Source organism: Danio rerio, chromosome 8, assembly GCF_052040795.2.
Source record: "Danio rerio strain M-AB ecotype USA chromosome 8, GRCz13ab, whole genome shotgun sequence".
Classification (NCBI taxonomy): domain Eukaryota; kingdom Metazoa; phylum Chordata; class Actinopteri; order Cypriniformes; family Danionidae; genus Danio; species Danio rerio.
Genome location: NC_141028.1, coordinates 11,151,701 through 11,174,999, shown reverse-complemented (window position 1 = coordinate 11,174,999; position 23,299 = coordinate 11,151,701). Strand labels below are relative to the sequence as shown.

The 23,299-nt window shown below is 35.9% G+C and overlaps 1 protein-coding gene and 1 long non-coding RNA gene across 3 annotated transcripts in view; both read left to right on the top strand.

Annotated features, from left to right (window-relative positions):
• Positions 1–23,299, top strand: part of plxna3 (plexin A3) — a 355,788-nt gene that overhangs the window by 246,596 nt on the left and 85,893 nt on the right. For both annotated transcript variants that reach the window (XM_087263713.1, NM_001098489.1), the window contains 1 exon segment: positions 5,365–5,565. In XM_087263713.1, coding sequence (XP_087119839.1) covers positions 5,365–5,565 — 201 coding nt within the window.
• LOC147842572 (uncharacterized) lies at positions 15,886–18,876 on the top strand. Its single transcript, XR_015497598.1, has 3 exons — positions 15,886–15,956; positions 16,102–16,389; positions 17,085–18,876. It is a non-coding gene; the product is annotated as an uncharacterized LOC147842572 (long non-coding RNA).

The window sequence follows — 23,299 nt, the reverse complement described above, 5'->3', positions numbered from 1 at the left end:
AACCGGAGCACCCGGAGGAAACCCACAGTGGCAAAGAGAGAACATGCAAACTCCACACGGAAATGCCAACTCATCCAGCCGAGGCTCAAACCAGCTACCTTCTTGCTGTGAGGCAATCGGGCTACCCACTGCGCCACTGTGGCACATGTTTTACAGATATTTTCTCTAATTAAAAATTTTAACATTAAATTTACAGTTATAACTTGTGTTTTGGTATTTAATAATTTTTCTCAATTTTAAAGAAAATTTTCTGTATTTTCAGAGAGTCAAGTGTAAATTCACATTAATATCTACAGATTATTCCTGTAAAAATAGGGAAACAAAAAATTCAGTCAAACAGTTTTTAGTATCATTGAAGAGAGAAATCATATCAGTATTAAAGTGAGGTTATTAATGTCAAATAATAGCCTATTATTTTTAGGTTGCACTGTAAACTTTATCATGTTATTTCACTACTCCTATATTACTTACTACTTTAAAGTGGCTTAACAGCTAGCTGAAATAAAACAAATAACACTGTCTCCAGAGGAAAAAAATATTATAGGAAATACTGTAAAGAATTCCTTGCTCTGTTAATCCATTTGCTAATAGTTTTACATCTAATAGTTTTGACATCAATTGCATGTCGATACTCAATATTTTGTTATGATGAACATGTTCAGTATTGATATCATGAATAACATTTTCACATGTTTTTCTGGCCCATGACATGCTGACATTTTATGATATTTTTTAACAACAATAATATTATTATCGACACATATTAAACCAGTCTCATAGAATTTAACTAATCGGATCTGGCTTTTTCTTCAGCTAGATACATTTATACCATATTCAGCATATCTTTTATCAGGTTAAATCTAATAGTGTTCAATTTTAACAGATTTAGTTTTATTCTGAGGAATCTGACAACAAACAGTTATTTTTAAAATCTGACAAATGAAATAAAATCATAAGTTTACAAAGTCAATGATAAACTTTATTGTGATTCATTTTTTTAATTGTGATGAGTTTTACACTATTGATTCAAATCGATTAATGAACATTTAATAATGAGACATTATTGTAAAGTTGTTCCTATTGTACTGATCAAACTTGCGAAGTCTGAACTCACAAGAAGAGGATGCAGGACTGAACTGTGTGTGTTAGGCTACTTAATGTTGAGGAAAAGCCCCAATCAGAAAGGCGAATGTCGGCAGCCCCACCTCCATTTTCAGATGTCTTCGGTTTCCCCCATCCACACTGAGACGGAGCAGCAGCGTTTTAGAATGAAAACGGCCTCTTCAACGTTTCCAAAACGCTCCGTTTTCGGCTCTCAAAAACTCCGGTGTAGTGTAGATGGATGGCGTAACCGTAGCAAAACTTATGCGTTTTAAAACGAAAACGCATTAGTGTAAACGGGGCCTTAGTCTACTACACCCTGTAACAAACATCAGAGTTTAAAGGCTGAAGACATTTAGTTGAGGCATTCATGAAAAGCGATGGTAAAAATGTTGCAGACACTAAATATTGACAAGCTTTTAGAGAAATGGAAGATCCATTTTAATATTGAAATTCAAGCTTAACTGTTAAATTTGTGGACCAAATTTGCTACGTGTGCTTCAAAGGAAAGCTTGTGATCAAGTAAAAATCCTAAATACGTGTAGCTGGACACTAAGTTTATTTGTTCACTTTTTGCAGTGGTAATTAATGGCTGATTCTGCAAAGGGGTGGAACGATTTGTAAAATCATTCATTTAGATTATTTTATATCTTTTAATAATTTAATTTAATAAGTTAATCTCTAGGGTTGTTCCAATAATCATACTAGTATTGGAAATACTTACAGATACTGCAAAAATCCTGCCGTTCGTATTGGAGAGTATTTGAAATCGTAAACCAATCTGATACAGTCTTACCAATACCATTAATACCAATGTCAGACAATGAAAATACTCTATAAATTTATATAGGGCTAGTAGTATACAGAACTGTATTTACTTGATACACACCCTGGTACTCAGTATCGGCCGATACCCAAGCTCAGGTATCGGTATCGGGAATAGAAAAAGTCGGAACATCACTATTATTGTCTAATAACATGTTCAAATTATAGTCGTAATATGATTATAAGTCATAATTGTTTTGCTAAATACAGTTTAGAACTAATAATATCCGGTTGTATATTTAACTAACATTTTAACAAAGTAACTAAACTAAACTTAAAACTGATGAACATTTAATGAGACTTCATATTGTAAAGTCTTTCCTATTGCACTTTAATTTAAAACATTTGTTTGCTCTAAACATATATACAGTGCAGTAAAGCTAAACACTACATCAGGGGTGTCCAAACTCGGTCCTGGAGGGCTGGTGTCCTGCTGAGTTTTAGCTCCAACTTGTTTCAACACACTTGCCAGGAAGTTTCTAGTATATCCAGTAAGAGCTTGATTAGCTGGTTTAAGTGTGTTTGATTAGGGTTGGAGCTAAATTCTCTAGGACATCGGCCCTTCAGTACTGAGTTTGGACATCACTGCACTACATATTTTGCTAACAAACATGTTAAAGGTCTCATACTGGATTCCTGGAGGGCTGCAGCTCTGCACAGTTTTGCTTCAACCCTATTCAAACACAGCTGATCCAACTAATCAAGGTGCTCAAGACTACTAGATACTATTAAGCAGGTGAACTAAGCAAATTAAGCTAAACTAAGCAGAGCTGCAGCTCTCCAGGAATTGAGTTTGAGACCATTGTGTTAAAGTAACCTTTTTTTGCAGCTGTTATAAAACAAAATACCTTGATAAAAGCTTCAGCAATTAATAGCAACAAGGAAATATGATACCATAAGAAGCCTAATTTGTATACACACAAACCTTGCTGCTTTGAACAAACCTTCTAATATATCTCAGGATATGAGAGTAGTTTTCCATCAGAAGTCGATGAGCAATCAGAAGTCACGTCAATATGAGCGTCTTTGATAAATGCGGCAATCGGTTATGGGTAGAGTAGACCGTAATGACTCTACCAGCGCAACTTGACATGCAGGACTAAGGAAGATATTCATTTACCGCTTCATCAGCGTGATCCGCGCTTCGTAAAACTGGAGATGGACGCAAGTGCTGTGTAATAGGGTTTTTAGCCTCACATTGCTGGATTTTAGGTTATTCCCTTTGTGATGGCCTTGTTTTTTTTTTTCTTATCACCTCGGCTGTGACTGAATGCTACATTTGTAGGGAAAGCTTCTGTTGAAATAACGTTATTTATTGTACTTAAGCTTAATACATTGGAATCGTTGTCATCTTTTCCTTAGCCATGATGACAGTACATAACATTTTACTACATATTTTTAAGATACTAGTATTCAGCTTAAAGTGCAATTTACAGAGTTTAATAGGTTATTTAGGTTATTTGGAAAGTCATTGTAGAACAGTGGTTTGTTCTGTAGACTATCGAAAATATATTGCTTAAGGGGGCTAATAATACTGACCTTAAAATGCTTTGTAAAAAAATAAAAACTGCTTTTATTTGAGCAGAAATAAAACAAATAAGACTTTCTACAAAAGAAAAAATATTATCGGACTTACTGTGAAAATGTCCTTGCTCTGCTAAACATAATTTGGGAAATAATTGAAAAAGAAATCACATGAGGGCTATTAATTTTGACTTTAACTGCAAGTCATAAGTGTACATCTTTTGAAATTGAGAATTATGCATCATCTGACAGTGGAATAAATAGGTTTCAATTAATGTATAGTTTTGTTATGATTGGGAAATGTTTGATTGAGATATTGTACAACTATTTGAATACCTGGAATCTGAGGGTTAAAAATAATATATTATTGAGAAAATCACCTTTAAAGTTGTTCAAATGAGGTGTAGTAACGGGCAATGCACGTTGCTGCACTCTCAAAACAATTGGTACAATGTTGTACCAAAGAAAGTAAAAACCCTTGTCATTGAAGCAGTATCTTTTTATGGAACGGAATTGAACCTTAAGACAAAGAAACTAATTTGTACCATTGCAGTTTGTACCTTTAGGGACATGATTTTACCATAGAAAACCAAAATGTACCTTTGGTTTTTAAAACCTGCACATACAACATTGTACCTTCATCAAAGGTACAAATCTGATCCATGAAGGTAGCACTACAGTGATAAGACACTTTGTACCTTAACAGTGTCAAATGTGTTTCTTCAAGAACTGTTTAAAGGCATTTTGCTAAATCCAAAATGTTTCAATTAATTTTTAGTAAATATAAAACATCAAATACATTTTAAACAATGTTCTTAAAAACAGTTTCTTTTTGTGTAAAGAATAAAAATCGCTCTGATTGTTTTTTTGCTAAACATTTCACTTTTTTTTTTTTACAAAAATGTTACAGAAACACATTCTCCCATGTACAATACAAAAACATTTTTTCTCCAATTTCCACACAGTACCTTTGTAATCACTTAAAAGTTCATTTGATAGACTTAATTTTAAAATAGAAATAAAATTATGCAAAAGTATTGTAACGAGATTTGCACAATGTTTGATTAGTTTTACAATACTAAAATGTCTGCATGAACACTTTGCATATGCAGGACTTTTGCCAGGTCACGTGTGTAGTGTAAAGCAAACACCAAAAGGTGCAGATATCAATAATGAAACTGTATTTATCAGAAAATGCTACCAAATGTTTATTAAAATTGCCTTAAATGTTTAGTTTACAATATCTATTTTGTTTTACCAGTTGTTTTGTATTATAGAACTTAATAAATAATGTTTGAGTTTCCTTAAACATGCTTTTAAATAATGATTCATGTTTTAATGTGGAAATTATTAATAAAATCACTTATGTGATCCAACATTATGAATCCAACACATGAATCATTTTAATTGTTCCATAAAAGGTACTGAACAGTATCATTAGAGGTCTTTTCTGTACCAAATAAGGTGCAATTTTTACAAAGGTACAAAATTGTCCCTTAAGGAACATTATTTGTACCACAGTGTACCTTTTTGGTTTGAGACTGTAGTCAAAAATCTTGTTTTTGCTATATTTACTGTTGGGTATTTGCTAAATATTTCATGAAATACGATCTGTACTTCATATATGAATGAGTTTTGGCATGAAAAAAATATATTATTTTGACACCTTAACCAAAAATATACTTGTACGACATTAGACCAGGGTGTTCGTGGGGTAGAGATCTGTGCGGGACTGAATTTCTAATCCTGCTCCCACCAGGTTTTATTCCGCACCCGATTGGCCCGCTGTATATTCAGCCTTTGTTGCCCCAACCACCCATTTTCTACCTGACCCGACCGTTCCCACTACATTTTGAGGTTTGTTCTGAGCCTTAATTTTAATGTCTTGTCTTTCTTTGTGTGTGTCATTTTTAGGGCTGCCCACAGATTTTGCCCAGCAGTGACATCCTGGTACCGGCGGGGATCGTTCGGCCAATCACATTGCGAGCCCGAAACTTGCCCCAGCCTCAGTCTGGACAGAAGAACTATGAGTGCGTCTTTAACATCCAGGGAAAAGTGCAGCGTATTCCTGCGGTCCGCTTCAACAGTTCCTGCATCCAGTGTCAGAACACCTCGGTAAGAGCACTTCACTTCATTTCTTAGGGTGTGTGCAGGTTTGCTTTGAATAAAGTGAACTGTAGTGCAGTTTCTCTGTTATAAAGGTCACATGAAGTTTTTTAGATGTTAGTATCAGTGTGTTAAAGGGGTCACACACCAGAAGCGCCACTCGGCGATGCACAGCGCCCTGCATTTCAGAATTCTAAACATAGGTTTCTATCAGGGTACATACACCGGCGCCGCAAGTCGGAGGCTGTCAGCGACGGCCAGCCACGACTCAGGACACTGTGCATATTTCTGCCGTGCCACAGAGCGCCATCTGAATACTTTCATTTTAAATAGCATGCGAATGTGCGCGTCTGGTGTGCGATACTTTCAACTGTCATGTGTGCGCTGTGTCGCGGCACATTGTGTGTGTGACGCCCTTTAGATTTAAGGTTATCTATAAGCTAGTGTGCTCCAAAAATGTAACATGATGATGATGATGATAATGAAAAAAGCTTGTCAGATCCACTTTTATATGTAGCGAAATTGGACCCCACCATCCATATACAAACATCAGATTGGAGGTAGCTTTAGAAAGTGGAAGTCAGATACATTAGGGAAAAGAGAGCCGAAAAAAGCACCTCCCAGAAGGGCAGTCTGTCCTCGAAGGGCAGTGTGAGATCAGGGGAAAAAAGAGGGGAAAATTTGTATTCGGAAGATATAAACCAGATATTAACGGGTATTGATCAGCTTAAATGGATTAATGATTTTTCTGACATCACCTCATTAAATCTTTCTCATTAAATCTTCTGATCAATCAAATGCTCTTTAGTACCTAACATGTCCCGCCCCCTTCAGACTCTTCATTTGCTTTTTATTTAATGTGCTCGATATCAACTACCTTCATTGCCAGATCTGTGATAAAAAACGCTATATTATTGGCTTTTTTTTAAAGGGGAGGAGCTATTCTGACTAGGGGTGTAACGATTTATCGTTGTACGATTTATTGTGATGCAAAAATGTCCATCTATCTATCCCTCTCCATCCATCCATCCATCCATCCATCCATCCATTTGTTGTTCAGCCCAGACGTTGCAGAAATAGAAACTGTTTATAACATATAAAAAAGTTTGCTCATTGCTTTTGTGGATGGTTACTCCTTTTAACATGGAAAAGATACCATTTATAATGTGTCACATTGCCTTGTTGTATGTAGTTAGGATACACTGTCAGAGCAGTTTATTTGAGTGTGAATTCAGCTTTAAATACTATTAAACCAGTTGTTTTTCTTGCACGTAGTTCCTTTATTTAAAAAACAAAATGTGATATTGAACTGCAAAACCGATTTCAACTTTGAGAATATCAGCATTTTTCATCTGATTTCTGGAGGATCACATGACACTGAAGACACTGCCAAAAATGTAGTTTTTCATCACAGGAATAAATAAACAAATTTTTTTTTTCCACTTTTTTTTTTTTTTTTAAGATATTGCTGTCTTAACTCTCTTTCGGTTCAAATAAAAGCCTCCCTTATGAACCTTCTAATTTACTACTAAATTTGCTAAAATAACTTGGACAATAGTGAATGTTAGCATATTGCATTGAAAAGAGTTTCAATATGTCCAAAATATGCATAAAAACATTGGCTAGCTTATTTAATGACTTTCATTTATGTTTGGCCTGTCAGAATTGACTATTGTTTTCTGTTTAACATGGAATGGAAATATTATGCTTGCACAAATTCACAACTTGCATGAACATAACAGCTATTTATTCCCAACATGCACCATATTTGATGATCAATAAGCCGTGATTTTGCTCTGTATGTGCTTTGCATTCTTATGTGCAGCCTCTGAGTGTAAAAACATCCACGTGAAGATTTTGTTTGCATGAAAAATAGCAGCATACGGGCACGGAATGACACGAGGGTGAGAAAATAATGGCAGAACTGTTATTTGCGAGTGAACTATTCCTTTTTTCGGCGTATTCTAAACGGCAACAATGTCATTTATTAATCAGCGTATTTTTCCAAGCGTAGCCTCACCCCAGATGGCATTTGAATAATTGTCATGCGAACAGATGCATTGTTTTCTCTCATTATTTCTGGCTTTGTGACATTATTTTTCCATTTAAAAAATTAGCACGAGCTGCAAATCGTGGCTTGTAGGGCAGAGCGGCGGTGATGAATTTGTCTGAAGTCTGCTGGGAAAGCCAAGGTGACTTCTCGCTGAATCATAAACTAAAAAAAAAAAAACGTCTGAATCTTGATCCGGGTAAATCGGCGATTTATAACGCTGGAACTGTTGTTTTTTCTCAACCCCAGTGAAAAATGGAGCATGTCAGACTGGTGACATTGAGAATGTCTCTCTCTCCCTCTCTTTCTCCATCCACGCTCTTTCATTTACAGGCGTTTGGCGTCTGTGACCCGTCTGGCTGTCACTGTAACCTCAGGGAATCTTGTAAGATAATTAGCCGGACGCTGGATGGGCCTCTTCATTTGGCCAACAGTCTGACCTGCTGAAAAGGAATGCTGCGAACTCCATTTTGCCATACGGCAGTGGAGTGTGTGCCCATGTGTGCCCTTTGACCTCTTCAACCTGATCGGGTCAAAGGTCAATCCACTAGAATGAACCCCTGCGACAAGACAATTGATGTTCTGTTGCAATTTAATAATGAGGGTCCCAGCTCCAGCACACACACGCTCACCGCAGGATTGATTGTGTTGAATATTATCATGGTGGCTTGAGAATACTACAATATGTTTAAGAAAAGGCAAGTTTATTTATATAGCACACTTCATACACAGTGGCAATTCAAAATGCTTAACATAAACAAGAATAAAAAAAGACGGGCATAAAAAAAAACAAATAATAAAAATGATTAAAAACAAATAAAACCAGATTAAAATGTGTTAAAACAGGTTATAAAAGAATGAAAAAGAAAAGTAAAAAAAGGTTTTAAAAAGTTTAAATATGGAATGATGTATAAATACTAGAGCCAAGTTAACAACAGGCTGATTCATACTAGAATCATGCTAACAACGTGGTAAATCATACTAGAAACATAACAACATGTAAATTCATACTAGAAACTAGAGTCATATAACAACTTGTTAAATCGTACTAGAAACATGATAACAACATGCAAATTCTTACCAGAAACATCCTAGAAACATGTTAATTCATACTAGCAACATGCTAATTCATGCTAAAATCATTGTAGCAATATGATAATTCCTACTAGAATCATGTTAACATAATAATCTATCTATCTATCTATCTATCTATCTATCTATCTATCTATCTATCTATCTATCTATCTATCTATCTATCTATCTATCTATCTGTCTGTCTGTCTGTCTGTCTGTCTGTCTGTCTGTCTGTCTGTCTGTCTGTCTGTCTGTCTGTCTGTCTGTCTGTCTGTCTGTCTGTCTGTCTGTCTGTCTGTCTGTCTGTCTGTCCTTTTTCAAACTATTTCAAACTTCTTCCAACAGGCTTTCTGAATCACTATAAACACTGAAACACTATAATGTTTGTCTTTAAATTTTAATATCAAGTTTTAGCTAGATGCTAAACATTTAGCATTTTCATTTAGTTACATTTTGTGTAATTGACTAATTAAGTTAAAAAACATTCAACTAACTAAAAAACCTGCAACAAATGATCAGCCATTTCTTCTTTTTTCTTTTTCGGCATATTCCCTTTATTAATCTTGGGTTGCAATTTAACATAAAATCAGTATGATAGCAGAAAAGAAATAATAACAAGAAATAGATTTATAAAACATTTCTGAGTTTGTTGATGGCATAAAAATAACACTGGTTTGTTTGAAATTTAATTAATGTTTATTTTAGAGAGACACAAATATGTACTAACCGATTGAAAGTGACATAAAAAGGCACTCCTTTAGCGCCTAAAACAAATTATTAATTTAATTTTTGAAAGGTTCATCAAAAAGTAGATGTGCAAAAGTGAGAAATTAATATGGAATGTAAAAACGTTTTTAACAATATAACTTTTTTAATAAAAAAAGATTTTATATATTATATATTATACAATATTTTATATATTGTTTTTTTTTAAATAGTTTTAGAAATTTAAAATTGTTTTAGATAGATTTCTTTGTAAAACTAAAATACCCCCAATTAAAAAGATTAATATTAATAAATATTATCAGTGTCTCTGATATAAAATGTTACAAAAACAACAAGACAACTAATTATTAAAACTTTAACATTAAATGAATGTTATTATTATTATGTTTATTTTACAGAAATTAAAATAGAAATGTATGAATATTTACAGAAATGTGAACTTAAAATGAGCATATTAGTAGCCTAACAAGAAGCAGTAAAACAAAAAATTCATTCATTCATTTTCTTTTCGGCTCAGTCCCTTTATTACTCTGGGGTCGCCACAGCGGAATGAACCGCTAACCTATCCAGTACATGTTCCATGCAGCGGATGCCCTTCCAGCTGCAACCCATCTCTATGAAACACCCATACACTTTCATTCACACACATACACCACGGACAATGTTAGCTAACCCAATTCATCTGTACATGTCTTTGGACTTGTGGGGGAAACTGGAGCACCCAGAGAAAACCTACGCGAACGTGGGGAGAACATGCAAACTCCACTCAGAAATGCCAACTGACCCAGCCAGGGCTCGAACCAGTGACCTTCTTGCTGTGAGGCGACAGCACTACCTACTGTGGCACTGCGTCGCCCCTATATAACAAAAAAATAACCAAACTAAAGTTTAAAAAGTTAAAAATTATTAACAACTATTGGAGATTTCATGATTAAAAAAAAACAACCAACTGTTTATTAATTGTAATATTTTATGGCAGTACGTACACTTAAAATAAAGTATTAGAACTGGGGTCAAAGGTCAAACCACCAGCCTGAACTCTGCGACAGTACAATTGATGTCCCGTCGCAGTTCAATAATGCAGCTCACGTCTCCAGCGCACGCGTTCCCTGCAGGATTGATTGTCGTCCTTTCCAGGAATGACACATGCCGGCGTTTTCGCTCAGTTTGAAGGTCTCCTCGCTGGACCCCCGCGCAACTGTTGTCCTTCCATCTGCTCGGACTCATCTCCTCCTGTTCATCAGTGACCCCACAGCGCTATGCATTTAAATTGGAATTGAAATGTGGCGTCTTGTGCAGTCTAAACACAGTCTCGGGTACTGAAGACATTTAGATGCAAAGCGAGTCCTGTCAGTGATGAGGTGCTGCATGTCGACTGCATGGAGGCCAACAGGTTTTCTATTTACTTATTGCAGATGAATGTTGACATGGGGATTTCTTTTATTTATAATGTGTTGTGAAACTGGTACATTTGTAGCACCTGCGTGTGTGTTGTAAGATTTGAGGTAATTACCTAATTTATTCTGCCATCAAAACACACAGACATTGTTTTACATGTAGTTTTGTGGGGAAAAAAGGATTTCATTTTAGCTAGTTGCCAAGTCAAGATTTTTAAAGATAGATTTAGATTACTTTGATGTACTAAAATATCAGAAATAAACACAATTGAAAGATGCAAATGAGACAAATTAAGTTGTTGATAAAGTCTAGAACCTTACCATATAATAAATATGAACACAGATTTTTATTTTATTTTACAGTAGCGGTTTTAAATTAAGAAATGTAATGAAAGGTAGATTTGTGTACACTTACCGGTCACTTTATTAGGTACACCTTACTAGTACTGGGTTGAACCCTTTTGCCTTTAAAACTGCCTTAATTCTTCCTGGCATAGATTTAATAAGGTACTGGAAATATTCCTTGGACTTTTGATCCATATTGACATGATAGCATCACGCAGATGCTGCAGATTTGTCGGCTGCATATCCATAATGCGAATCTCCCGTTCCACCACATCTCAAAGGTGCTCTTTTGGATTGAGATCAGGTGACTGTGCAGGCCATTTGCATATGGTGAACTCATTGTCATGTTCAAGAAACCAGTCTGGGATGATTTACACTTTATGACATGGTGCGTTATCCTGCTGGAAGTAGCCATCAGAAGATGGGTACACTGTGGTCATAAAGGGATGGACATGGTCAGCAACAATACTCAGATAGGCTATGGCATTGACAGGATGCTCAACTGGTAGTAATGGGCCCAAAGTGTGCCCCACACCATTACACCACCACCACCAGCCTGAACAATTGATATAAGGCAGGATGGATCCATGCATTCATGTTGACACCAAATTCTGACTCCACCATCCGAATGTCGCAGCAAAAAATCGAGACTCATCAGGCCAGGCAACGCTCTTTCAATCTTTTATTGTCCAATTGTACCGAGCCTGTGCGAATTGTAGCCTCAGTTTCCTGTTCTTAGTCTGACAGGAGTGGAACCCAGTGTGATCTTCTGCTGCTGTAGCTCATCTGCCTCAAGGTCGGATGTGTTGTGTGTTCAGAGATGCTCTTTTGCAGACCTCGGTTATAACGAGTGGTCATTTGAGTTACTGTTGCCTTTCTATCAGCTGGAACCAGTCTGGCCATTCCCCTCTGACCTCTAGCATCAATAAAGCATTTTCAAACACAGAACTGCCGCTCACTGGTTATCTTTTTCAGACTATTCTCTGTAAACCCTAGAGATGGTTGTGCGTGAAAATCCCAGTAGATCAGCAGTTTCTGAAATACTCACACCAGCCTGTCTGGCACCAACAACCATGACACATTTAAAGTCACATAAATCAACTTTCTTCCCCATTCTGATGCTCGGTTTGAACTGCAGTAGATTGTCTTGACCATGTCTACATGTCTAAATGCATTGAGTTGCTGCCATGTGATTGGCTGATTTGAAATTTGTGTTAAAAAGCAGTTAGACCTAATAAAGTGGCCGGTGAATGTATGTTTTTATATCTTTGTTAATTAGTTTAGCTTGTTGCCAAGTCAAGATATTTTAAGATTCCTTTAGATTAAGTTAATGTACTAAAAACAGTAAAAAATAATTAAAACTTTAACTTATAATGAATATGAACGCAGAGATTTTTATAACTTTTTAATGTAGAAATTAAACATTTACAAAACTAATACATTTATAAATATTGCACATTACACCAGTTACTTTAAAACGTTTTTTACTTTACATTTTATCCACAATGTTTTTTTAATGTAACTTTTTCTAATCTCCCTGTTCTTCTCTTTTTATTCGAGATAATTAGCGTGCCATGTATATGTTGTGCAATTAGTATTGAATAAGTAATTATTCTGTGGGAAACTGAGTGTTTTTCAGTTGTGCTTGTCAGCTGAACATGCTCACGTTCTGCCATCTGCTCCATAAAACACTATGTTGTTTTTCACATAGATCAACAGCTTATACATAGTTTGTCTAACTTTACCTTCACCACTTTGACAGTCGGTTATCAGAGCTCTTAGTATTGTTTCTCATTTTCTCATATTGCTTTCATATGTAAACTGAACAATCACGTTTCTCAATATTAAATTGAAAGATCAGAAAAAGCCCATATGTGACCATGTTAAACCCCTCAAAACCAGTTTAGCATGTAGAATTGGCATCATTTGTTGGTAAAAGAGAGCGCTCTGAATGAATGTCCTGAAACTGAAGTGATCAAACTATGAAACTGATGTAAAATTGATGACACTAAACAAACAATGCAAATCAAGAGGGAATACAAATAAGTATTGTAGTCATGAAAATAAAGAAAACTCTTTGAATAAGGTGTCCAAACTTTTGGTCTGTACTATATATATATATACATAATAGCACAGCTTCTAGTTTATGTGGACTTAGGTATCATGCTGTAAACAGGGCCTGGTTGATGTCTTTGTCTCTGCAGTATACCTCCTTGTGATGAAAATCCAAACCTCCTCCTACGTTTCCATCCCCTCACCCCTCCTCATGTCTCTTTGTCTCTGGACATGCACAGATTAATTGATAGTCTGATTAGCAGTGACACGCTCCAGAAAAAAGCACATCATCTCTTTCATGACATGCATCTTTCCTGAATAGCAATCGAACATCAGCGAAGGCCTGCTTCAGATTAGACCGAATCCCAAGAGAGCGTTTTGTCGTCCGTCCGCCACTCCTTTCCCCTTCCTCGGCACGTGTCGACTGTTTCTCGGCCTGAAAAATCAATCAATACGGCCGTCAAAGCAGCGTTGGTCTTCTGGGAGCCGCTGGCAGGTGACTTTGAGGCCGTCGGGGTCCATGCTAATGAAAATGTGAGTGCCTTCGGATGAGAGATGTTCAATCAGTCAGTTTTATCTTGTGTTTACACCTCAGCTGAGGATGAGTGTGAAGCGGTCAGCTTTTTATTTTATTCTGGTGCTCAGCTCAAGGTAATCATCATATGCCTCTGCTCGTCTACTGGTAGATAAAGTCAATGGTGAAAATGATTAGGGGTTGTAGGTTATTCAGCAGGTTTGCTCCCTCTCTTGTGTCGTTTAACTTCTGTTGAACCTCAGATCACACTTTTGATGGAGTCGTTTTTTTTTTGTTTTTTTTTTTCATATTTCATTCCTTTTCAGGCTTCCTTAACAAATATTGAAGATGTCAAAGAAAAAGTCGGCACCAATAGCCAAATGGTTAGTGCGTCAATATATCACCCAGGTGCTTGCGGCGACCCAAGTTTGATTCCCGGTTCGAATTCCTCTCCTTCTCTCTGCTCCCCATACTTTCTTGTCTGTAAATTTCCACTGTCCTATCAATAAAGGTAAAAACACCTAAAATAAATTATTATATATAATTTTATATACAGTCCTTTGATAAAGGGCATGTTGTTGCTTTTTATGTAACTATTGACTACTATTTTTATCTTCTGTGGGTTATGGATAAAATATGGTCATTCCAAAAGGTTAATAATAGTTATAATAATAATAGTTTTAATGATAGTTGACTTGGAAATCACTAAGTGACCTTCTGTCATTCTCCCGTGACCCCCACTTTAGTAACCACTGACTAAGACGACTAATAAATTGCTAGAAACTAGACTATAGGGCTATATTTTTTGCTAATTTGCTAATTCTAATAAGAATTTGTCAAGCATTTTTTGAGATGTCAGGATGAATTTCCCGTTCAAATTCATGCGACTAGAATGTGGGCACCCAGAAAAGCAGCCCGGTCTTTCCTTGAAAGGTGCTTTGGTGATATTTTCAGCCCCATTTACAGTACTTTATAAATACTAAATTTATTTCTAAATTGTTTAAGAAAGACCATTTTTCGTTGTGTAGAATATTAGCAGTTGCTGACATTAGCTTCCACACCTGTGAAAATCCCATTTTTGCATGAATATAGAAAGCACATTGACGTTACAGTGCTGAAGACAAAAGCACACAAGCCACTGGTGTTGTATTACCGCTAGTTAATCTGCTCTTATCTTGATGTAAGTGGTCTCCCTTAGGGCAAGTCTCGCTCTCTCGCCCTGGAATTGAGGGGTCATTATTTTTGACAAAAATCAAGTTAACTGGTCCTGCATTCCCCCTAATTTCTCGCCTGTTTCCCGTTCCTGCCTCACCCTAGAATTCGGACAGCTGCCTTTTCAGTTTCCCACAATGCCGCTATTGTGTGCAGCTTTAACATCACATACTTTACAAAGGACTTTACTGTACTCCGATAATGTAGAGAGAAAGCTAACGGTTGCAATAATGTAACAACATCCTGACTGTTCTATCTAATAAATGAATCAATGATTATGTAGTCATGGTATGTGTGGGATGGTGGTCCGAAAAAACAGCAACTATGCCTGAAGGGTTCACTATATGAGCTAGTTCACCAATGTAGTCATGATTAAAATGTTCCATGTTAAATGTTAAACAGTGTACTGAAAGTTGTTTAGACAAACCTTAATAACTACATGATAATCACTTGTCATGATGATATTAACTAAAAGCAAATTTGGTATTCTGAAGGTGTGCCACAGAGGGATATTATAAATCCTTTCATTTTTCCAAATATGGCTCTTAAATGTTTCCAAAATATGAAGAACCATATAAGTCCATTTTCTTTTAATTGGATTGTGAAAATTACGTTATATGTTTTCATTCAAATCAAATCACTTTTATTGTCACATCATCAGCAGCACGTGTGCTGTGATGAGTGAAAAGCTTAGGTGCTGGCTCCAGACAGTGAATAATACAGACAGTTCAAATGCAACGACAGTGCAAATACAATGACAGTGCAAATACAATGACAGTGCAAATACAATGACAGTGCAAAATACAGACAGTGCAAATAAATTGACAGTGCAAAATACAGACAGTGCAAATACAATGACAGTGCAAAATACAGACAGTGCAAATACAATGACAGTGCAAAATACAGACAGTGCAAATAAATTGACAGTGCAAATACAATGACAGTGCAAATAAAATGACAGTGCAAATACAATGACAGTGCAAAATACAGACAGTGCAAATACAATGACAGTGCAAATACAATGTCAGTGCAAAATACAGACAGTGCAAATAAATTGACAGTGCAAAATACAGACAGTGCAAATACAATGACAGTGCAAAATACAGACAGTGCAAATAAATTGACAGTGCAAAATACAGACAGTGCAAATACAATGACAGTGCAAAATACAGACAGTGCAAATACAATGACAGTGCAAAATACAGACAGTGCAAATAAATTGACAGTGCAAATACAATGACAGTGCAAATAAAATGACAGTGCAAATACAATGACAGTGCAAAATACAATGACAGTGCAAATACAATGACAGTGCAAATACAATGACAGTGCAAAATACAGACAGTGCAAATAAATTGACAGTGCAAAATAAAGACAGTGCAAATACAATGACAGTGCAAAATACAGACAGTGCAAATAAAATGACAGTGCAAAATACAGACAGTGCAAATAAATTGACAGTGCAAAATACAGACAGTGCAAATACAATGACAGTGCAAAATACAGACAGTGCAAAATACAACAGCATACTCCCAAAAAAATTACCTCATTACTTCAACTTAAATGGAGTAAGTTCACAGTACTTATAGATTAGTTTAACTGAAATGGTTTGTTGCAATTGGTTTTCTCAATTGGTTTGAGTTGCCTTAACTTACTGGGTTTTACAGTACTCAGTTGGTTTGAGTTCTCTTCATTTATCAGGTTTTACTGTACTTAAATTGCTTTGTTTACTCAAATGGATTAAGTTCACAGTACTCATTAGGATTAGCTTTGGAACTTAAAGGGTTTGTTGCAATCGGTTTTCTCAAACGGTTTGAGTTACCTTAACTTTTTGGGCTTTACAGTGAATTCATCATATCACTTTAAACCAGTAAAGATCTGATTCCTTCATCTTAGTTTAAACACAGTAACCGAAATATCATGTGAATATTAATCATTTATTTCAAGTTTATTATTATCAATGTTATTTAAATACAGAAAATACAGTATGAACAATGTGCAATACATTGATTGTCTTACAGTAATAACAATCAATTATTAACAATAAACAAATACAGAAATAAATCAATCTTTATCATGATGGGCATGGTCACTTTTGATCACCTCTTTTATGTTGTTTAGTTATCTCCAATAGTGGACCTGGTCGTTTAATTAGAAAAGTTGGTGCAGCACGTGTACATGCTACTTCAAACTGTTCTCACGCTCCGCCATCTCACAATATCATCAAATATATAAACTATATATGTTTTTTGATAGGTTAACTGTTTTTGTGGTCTGTCTTTAGAGAGATAGACCATATCAAATGTACGGTTCTTCCACTCATCTCTTTCTGTGGATTTTTCACTGATTTTTGTTCTCCTCTTTGATGTACATATGGTTTCCCAGCACCCCTTAAAGCAGGGTTGTACAAACTTGGTCCTGGAGGGCCAGTATCCTGCTTAGTTTCTTCAACTTTCTTCAACACACCTGCATGGAAGTTTCTAGTTTACCAAGAAAGAGCTTTATTAGCTGGTTCAGGTGGGGTTGGAACTAAAATATGCAAGACACCAGCCCACTAGGACAGAGTTTAGGCCCCCCTGCCTCAAAGCCTTCCTTTCTCTGTCCTTCCATTTGTTCATGTTGGCTCACCTTTTATTGCAGAGGTTTTGCATTTTAATGTCTGAAGCGGACATGAAAGCAAGCGGCATCTCTATTCTCCTTAGAAGACATAAGCGATTTGCGTGACACTATTTAAAAGTATAAGATGCAGACTCATTGTCAAACGAAAATATCCCCTAACTGTTTGTATATACAAAGTTCACACAGTTAATGTCACATGGTCATCTCATAATTATTTATTTTTTTACTTTTGTTTGGTTGTTTGTCGCACACTCTCAACTGTTTAGAAACACACTTCTATACTGATGCAATGTATAATGTTCATCTTTGATTAGGTTTTCTGCTCTAGGTTGAATCTAATGCACAGCTATATGTTTAAAACTTCTGTTCGAACAGTACATTTACATTTACTGAATACTTGGTTGTCACTTGTCTTGCTGTAATAATTTTAAATAGCAAAATCATGTGAAAGCGAAGCAAATTTGGTATTGGTGTGCCTCAGGGGAATGCTATGGGACCATTCATGTTTCCAAATGTCTCATTATCCCTAATGAAAAGAACAGAATTTTGAAAATGTTCTCAAACTACATTTTGAGTTGTGTAAAACCACAATTGTTTAAAGATAAAAGCCATAGTGGTTGTGGGATAGTGATAAAAATAAAAATGAATGATAAAAACATCAAATTATGAGCTAGTACATTCAGAAATTTCATGCTAAAGAACATTGCACTAAAAATTGACTGGACAAAGCTGTCTGACTGCCTTGTAATCGGTTGTCATTATGATATCAACTATAGCAAAGCAAGTTTGGTAAGGTGTGCCTCAGGTGAATGATATAGATTCTTTAATTTTTTCAAATATGGCAGTTAAAAAGTCACATTTACTCCCAGACAAAAATATGGGACATAAATGTTCTTAAAATAAAGTTTTGATTGTTTAGAAACACACTTGTTTACTGATACAACGCTGTAATGTTAATATTTGATTAGGTTTTTGTTTCAGGTTGAAGCTTTTGCAGTAATGCACAGCTATACAACCATCTGTTAGTACAGTACATTGCTCATCAGAAGTCCCTCCAAGTACATGATATCAACCTGCTTTCGGTGTATATTTTTTTTAATTTCAGTACAGGCTATTTAATTGTCACTTGTCATTATGAAAAAATTTAAATGACAAAATCAAGTGAAAATTAAGCAAATTTGGTATCGGTGTGCCTCAGCGGGATGTTATAGGACTATTCATGTTTCCAAATGTTTCATTTACCACTTATGAAATTAACAGTATTTAATTGCATTTTCAGTTGTGTTAAACCACATTTCTTTAGAGATAAATGGTTGTGGGATAGTGGTAAAAATAAAAGTGATTTTGCCTGAAAACTTCACATTATGAGCTAGTACATTCAGACATATACTGCTAAACAACAGTGCACTGAAAGTTGATGGGACAAAGCTCTCTGACAGCTTTGTAATAACTTGTAATGATCTTATAAACTAACTAGCACAGCAAATTTGGTATTCGGTAGGTGCACCTCAGGGGAATGTTTTGGGTCCATTCATGTTTACAAATATCTTATTATGTGTTGAAAAAGAGCAACATTTACACCTAGTAAAAATGTAAGTTCTCAAACTACATTTTGTGTTGTGTAGAACCACAATTGTTTACAGATAAAAGCCATGATGGTTGTGGGATGGTGGTAAAAATAAAATCATGAAAACATCACATTGTGAGCTAGTACATTCAGATATTTAATGCTAAACAACAGTGCACTGAAAGCTGTCTGACTACCTTGTAATCGCTTGCCATGATGATATAAGCTAATTAGCAAAGCAAATTTTGTATTCGGTAAGGTGCGCCTCAGGGGGATGTTATAGATCCATTCAAGTTTCCAAATCTCTCATTTTAGGTTGTGAAAAAACAGGGTGTCCGCAGGGTCTTAAAAAGAATTAAAAGTTGATAAATCAACTATGAGAAAATTAAGGCCCTTAAAAGGTATTAAAAAGTCTTAATCACGTTTTTACGAGGTCTTGAATTTTGTTCAAGCGTTTTCCAAAGTGTTTGACTTCAAAAAGCATGAATATATTTATCCTCTAATATTAACAACGGCGTGCTCGAAGTGGTTCGGTCCCGAGCATGTCCGGCCAAGCTCCTCAGTCTGGGTGATGTCATATATTTGCGACAACTGCGGGAAGGTGATGTGACGCTCTCCATGTGTAGCGAAACCATTGAGCAAAACAGACAGCAAAATGGGAAAATGTAAGTTTGTGTAATGTTGTTTGGAGAAAGACGAGTTTAAACAGTGGCTGAAAACAATTGCAAAATTTATTCTTTCAAGGTTTGTTTCTTCCGAGCCTAAATGAGTGGTGTTGCATGGTTGTGGTCCATTGATTTACTTAACTACAACTGTTTATTAACAACTGTTTATTAAGGTAAAGGTTTGATACTGTTTAGAACTTGAAGTGGCGATGAGGAATATGCTGAGAAGGTCTTTAAAAAGTCTTCAAGTATTGAAACTACCTTTAGGATTCCTGCGAAACAGCAACATTCACATTTAGGAAAAAGTAATAAGAACCTAAAATGCTCATAAACTACATTTTCAGTTGTTTTAGAACCACAGCTGTCTCCTTATGTAAAACATAATGTTCATATTTGACAAGATTTTCAGTTCCTGCTTGATGCATGACACTCAAGATGCGATAATGCACAGCTATAGCTTCGAACATAGGTTTGAAACATCTGTTTATACAGTACATTGCCCATCAGACATAAGATAAGTATGCTAGGCACATAATAACCACCTGCTTTCAGTGTGTACTTTTTAATCTCACTACTGAAAAAAAGAGTCTGAACTTGGTGTGCTTTTTGCTAGGCTTAAGCAAAATCCAAAGAAATGTACTTTTTTTTTTTCCAAGAAGAGAGAGGTGTGCAAAATACTCCAAATGAGTCCATGAGCGTAAGTGTTGCTAAGCACCACTGACCCCTTAGCGACAGGCACCGGCCGTGTTACTGGGGAAACGCACCGCCAAAGGCCTTTTTTACACAATGCCCAAGTTCTGAACCAGGCTCTTGATAGAGAGGGCCCTCACAAAGAAGCCCATTATCCTCCATGCAGGGTAGCGGAAGCTTTTTGAATAAAAACACTTACATGTTATTTTTGTCAGGCATTTCGAACCACCTCACCTTCATTATTCTATTATTCTCATCAAGTGCTCAATCAGGCATTAGCCGCTTTATACCGAGAGGAGCGTGTTTTAACGATCGCCTGGGTTGCATGCGAACAGTTTGCAGCCAAAAAAATACAAAGTTTCTCAGGTGATTTCCTCATTTTGGTTCAGTCACCGACCTCATTTGCAACTGTATTAGTTGTGCTATTAGGTGAGGCATGTGTGTTTGCATGTAAACTACATAAAGTACATTTTATAACTAACATACAAAATTAGTTTCTAGTTATATATATATATATATATATATATATATATATATATATATATATATATATATATATATAATTTTTTATTTTTTTTAAGGCTTTAGTCTTTTTTTATGCTATTCAATGCTATGCAATTACACTCAGAAATAAAGGTACGCGAGCTGTCACTGGGCTGGTACCTTTTCAAAAGGTGCACATTTGTACTTGAAGGGTCCTAATTGGTACATCAAAAGTATATATTAGTTCCTAAAAATTTTAGGTGGAACACTTTTGTACTTTTTAGGTACTATAATGTACTCTTAAGATATTATTATGGACCTTTTAGGTACAAATTTGCACCTTTTGAAATGGTAACACCCCATTGACAGATCGCATACCTTTATTTCTATGAGTGCATATACAGTCCAGCCCGAAATCATTCATACCCAAATTCTAACTTAGTTTTTGTTCAAATGTACACTACCTGACAAAAGTCTTGTGGCCTATCCAAGTTTTAGGAACAACAAATAATAGATTGAATTTTAGTTGATCATTTGGTATCAGTAGTGGCTTATATGAAAGACAAAAGCCTCTAGATTACACTTATTTTACCAAAATAAAATATGATCATGCCTTGATTTTTAATTATTTAATTAGGACAATAAGGTCCGACTTTGCTTAGACAAACGTCTTATCACCTAACAGAAATAATTCATTTAATTGTCTCATTTTTATTTTATTTTTTTCAAGTTGAGCTTAATCATCATTGGTCAAAACAACCAAAAAAGGGCTCTAAATGTCTGTATTTTATTTTGACATTTGGATGGAATGTAATTGGACCTTAATAAGATAATGAAAAGCAAAGATTAAGTCTATTAGTAATTTCTTTAGTTTCCAAAGATGCAATAAAACTGCTTTAAAAGTTTTATATTTCGAGGAGCGCATATTAATATCACCTGCATGCAACAGTGTGCGTTTCTCAACTAATTTCCGCTTCTCATTTTGCTGCAGTTCTCCTTTGCAACCGTATAAGCTACTAGGTTGTGTTGCAAAAGCAGGTGGGCCTTATTAAAATAAATTGATCAACTAATGTGGTGATCAATCTACTGTATATGTCCCAGGCGTAACATACCGCATTAACTGTGCCCTAAGCGTGTATTAAGAGGCTCAGCTGTGCTGGAACCTCCAAATGAAGAAATACGTCCACCAGAGAAAAAAAATGCTTACGTTTTATTGCCTGCTCATCCATGTGCCCACTTTTCCTGATCCTCCAAGCTTCAGGAGAACCGCACGTGGCGTTATTTATACCAAATGGCTCTCGACCAAACCAAAACACATCATAGTTGGACTGAGACTCACTGTATCTTTTATCATAACCCAGAATTCCCCTCTCCAACCTAGAAATTAGCCCATGACGCTACATCGGGTGAAGTGAATTATATGCTGTTATTACTGGACTGTCGTTCGTAATGGGATAGCTATAATTCAATAATTAGGTTACCGTGAAGTAATGCCCCACACACACACATACACAGTGGACTCGTTTTCCTCAAACCCTTGTGTCTTTTTTTTACTGAGTCTGGTTCAGTTTAACTTAATTAAATGTACAGGTCTTCCATCATTAAGTTATATTGATTTTCATTCTGTCACTCGAAGGAGACGCCATTGGCAGGTCAACCGGAGCCCAGCGAATGCGCATGAGAGGAAAACATCTTTTAAACAATAAAACCCTATTAAAGACTAAATACTTAGTTCCACCGAGTTCCACTTGAATTAATTGCAATCACTTAATTTCCAGCGAAGGCAGCGTTTTCGAGAAGCAGCGTTTTTCCTCCCCCTGAGTCAATATCTCCAGTTATTCATCATAGCCGCTGCCATAAACGGTAGCACCGTATTAACTTGGCTCCAATAAGTGGATTATTGAGCACACTCATTTTTAAGAGTGGTCTCTTTAAAAACTCATGTGCTGCAAGCAGATATTATAGCCTTTGATTAAACATGCAAACAGAATTTAAATGTACCTCATGAATGTGGTGAAAATTGGCCTTTACTGTACTATATTATAGTATACTGTATGTGTATGTGTGTTTTTGCATTGCGTTTTTCTATATTGTTATTTGTTCTGTATGCAAGGGCTGTGCGATACTGAAGAACAATGGGATGTGCGATAGCATGCTAATTATTGTGTTACGACCCTGGTCTAGGTTAAGGACGTAACATAAATAATATACCTGACAAATAAATTCACTTTTATGACCCGCAGAGTCGGGCCCGTTAATTAGTCTTTTTGTCGTTTTTCTTTTCTTTTTTTATCACCCAAAATGTGAAGCCTATTAACTTGGGAGAGGACCCACCACAAAATAACA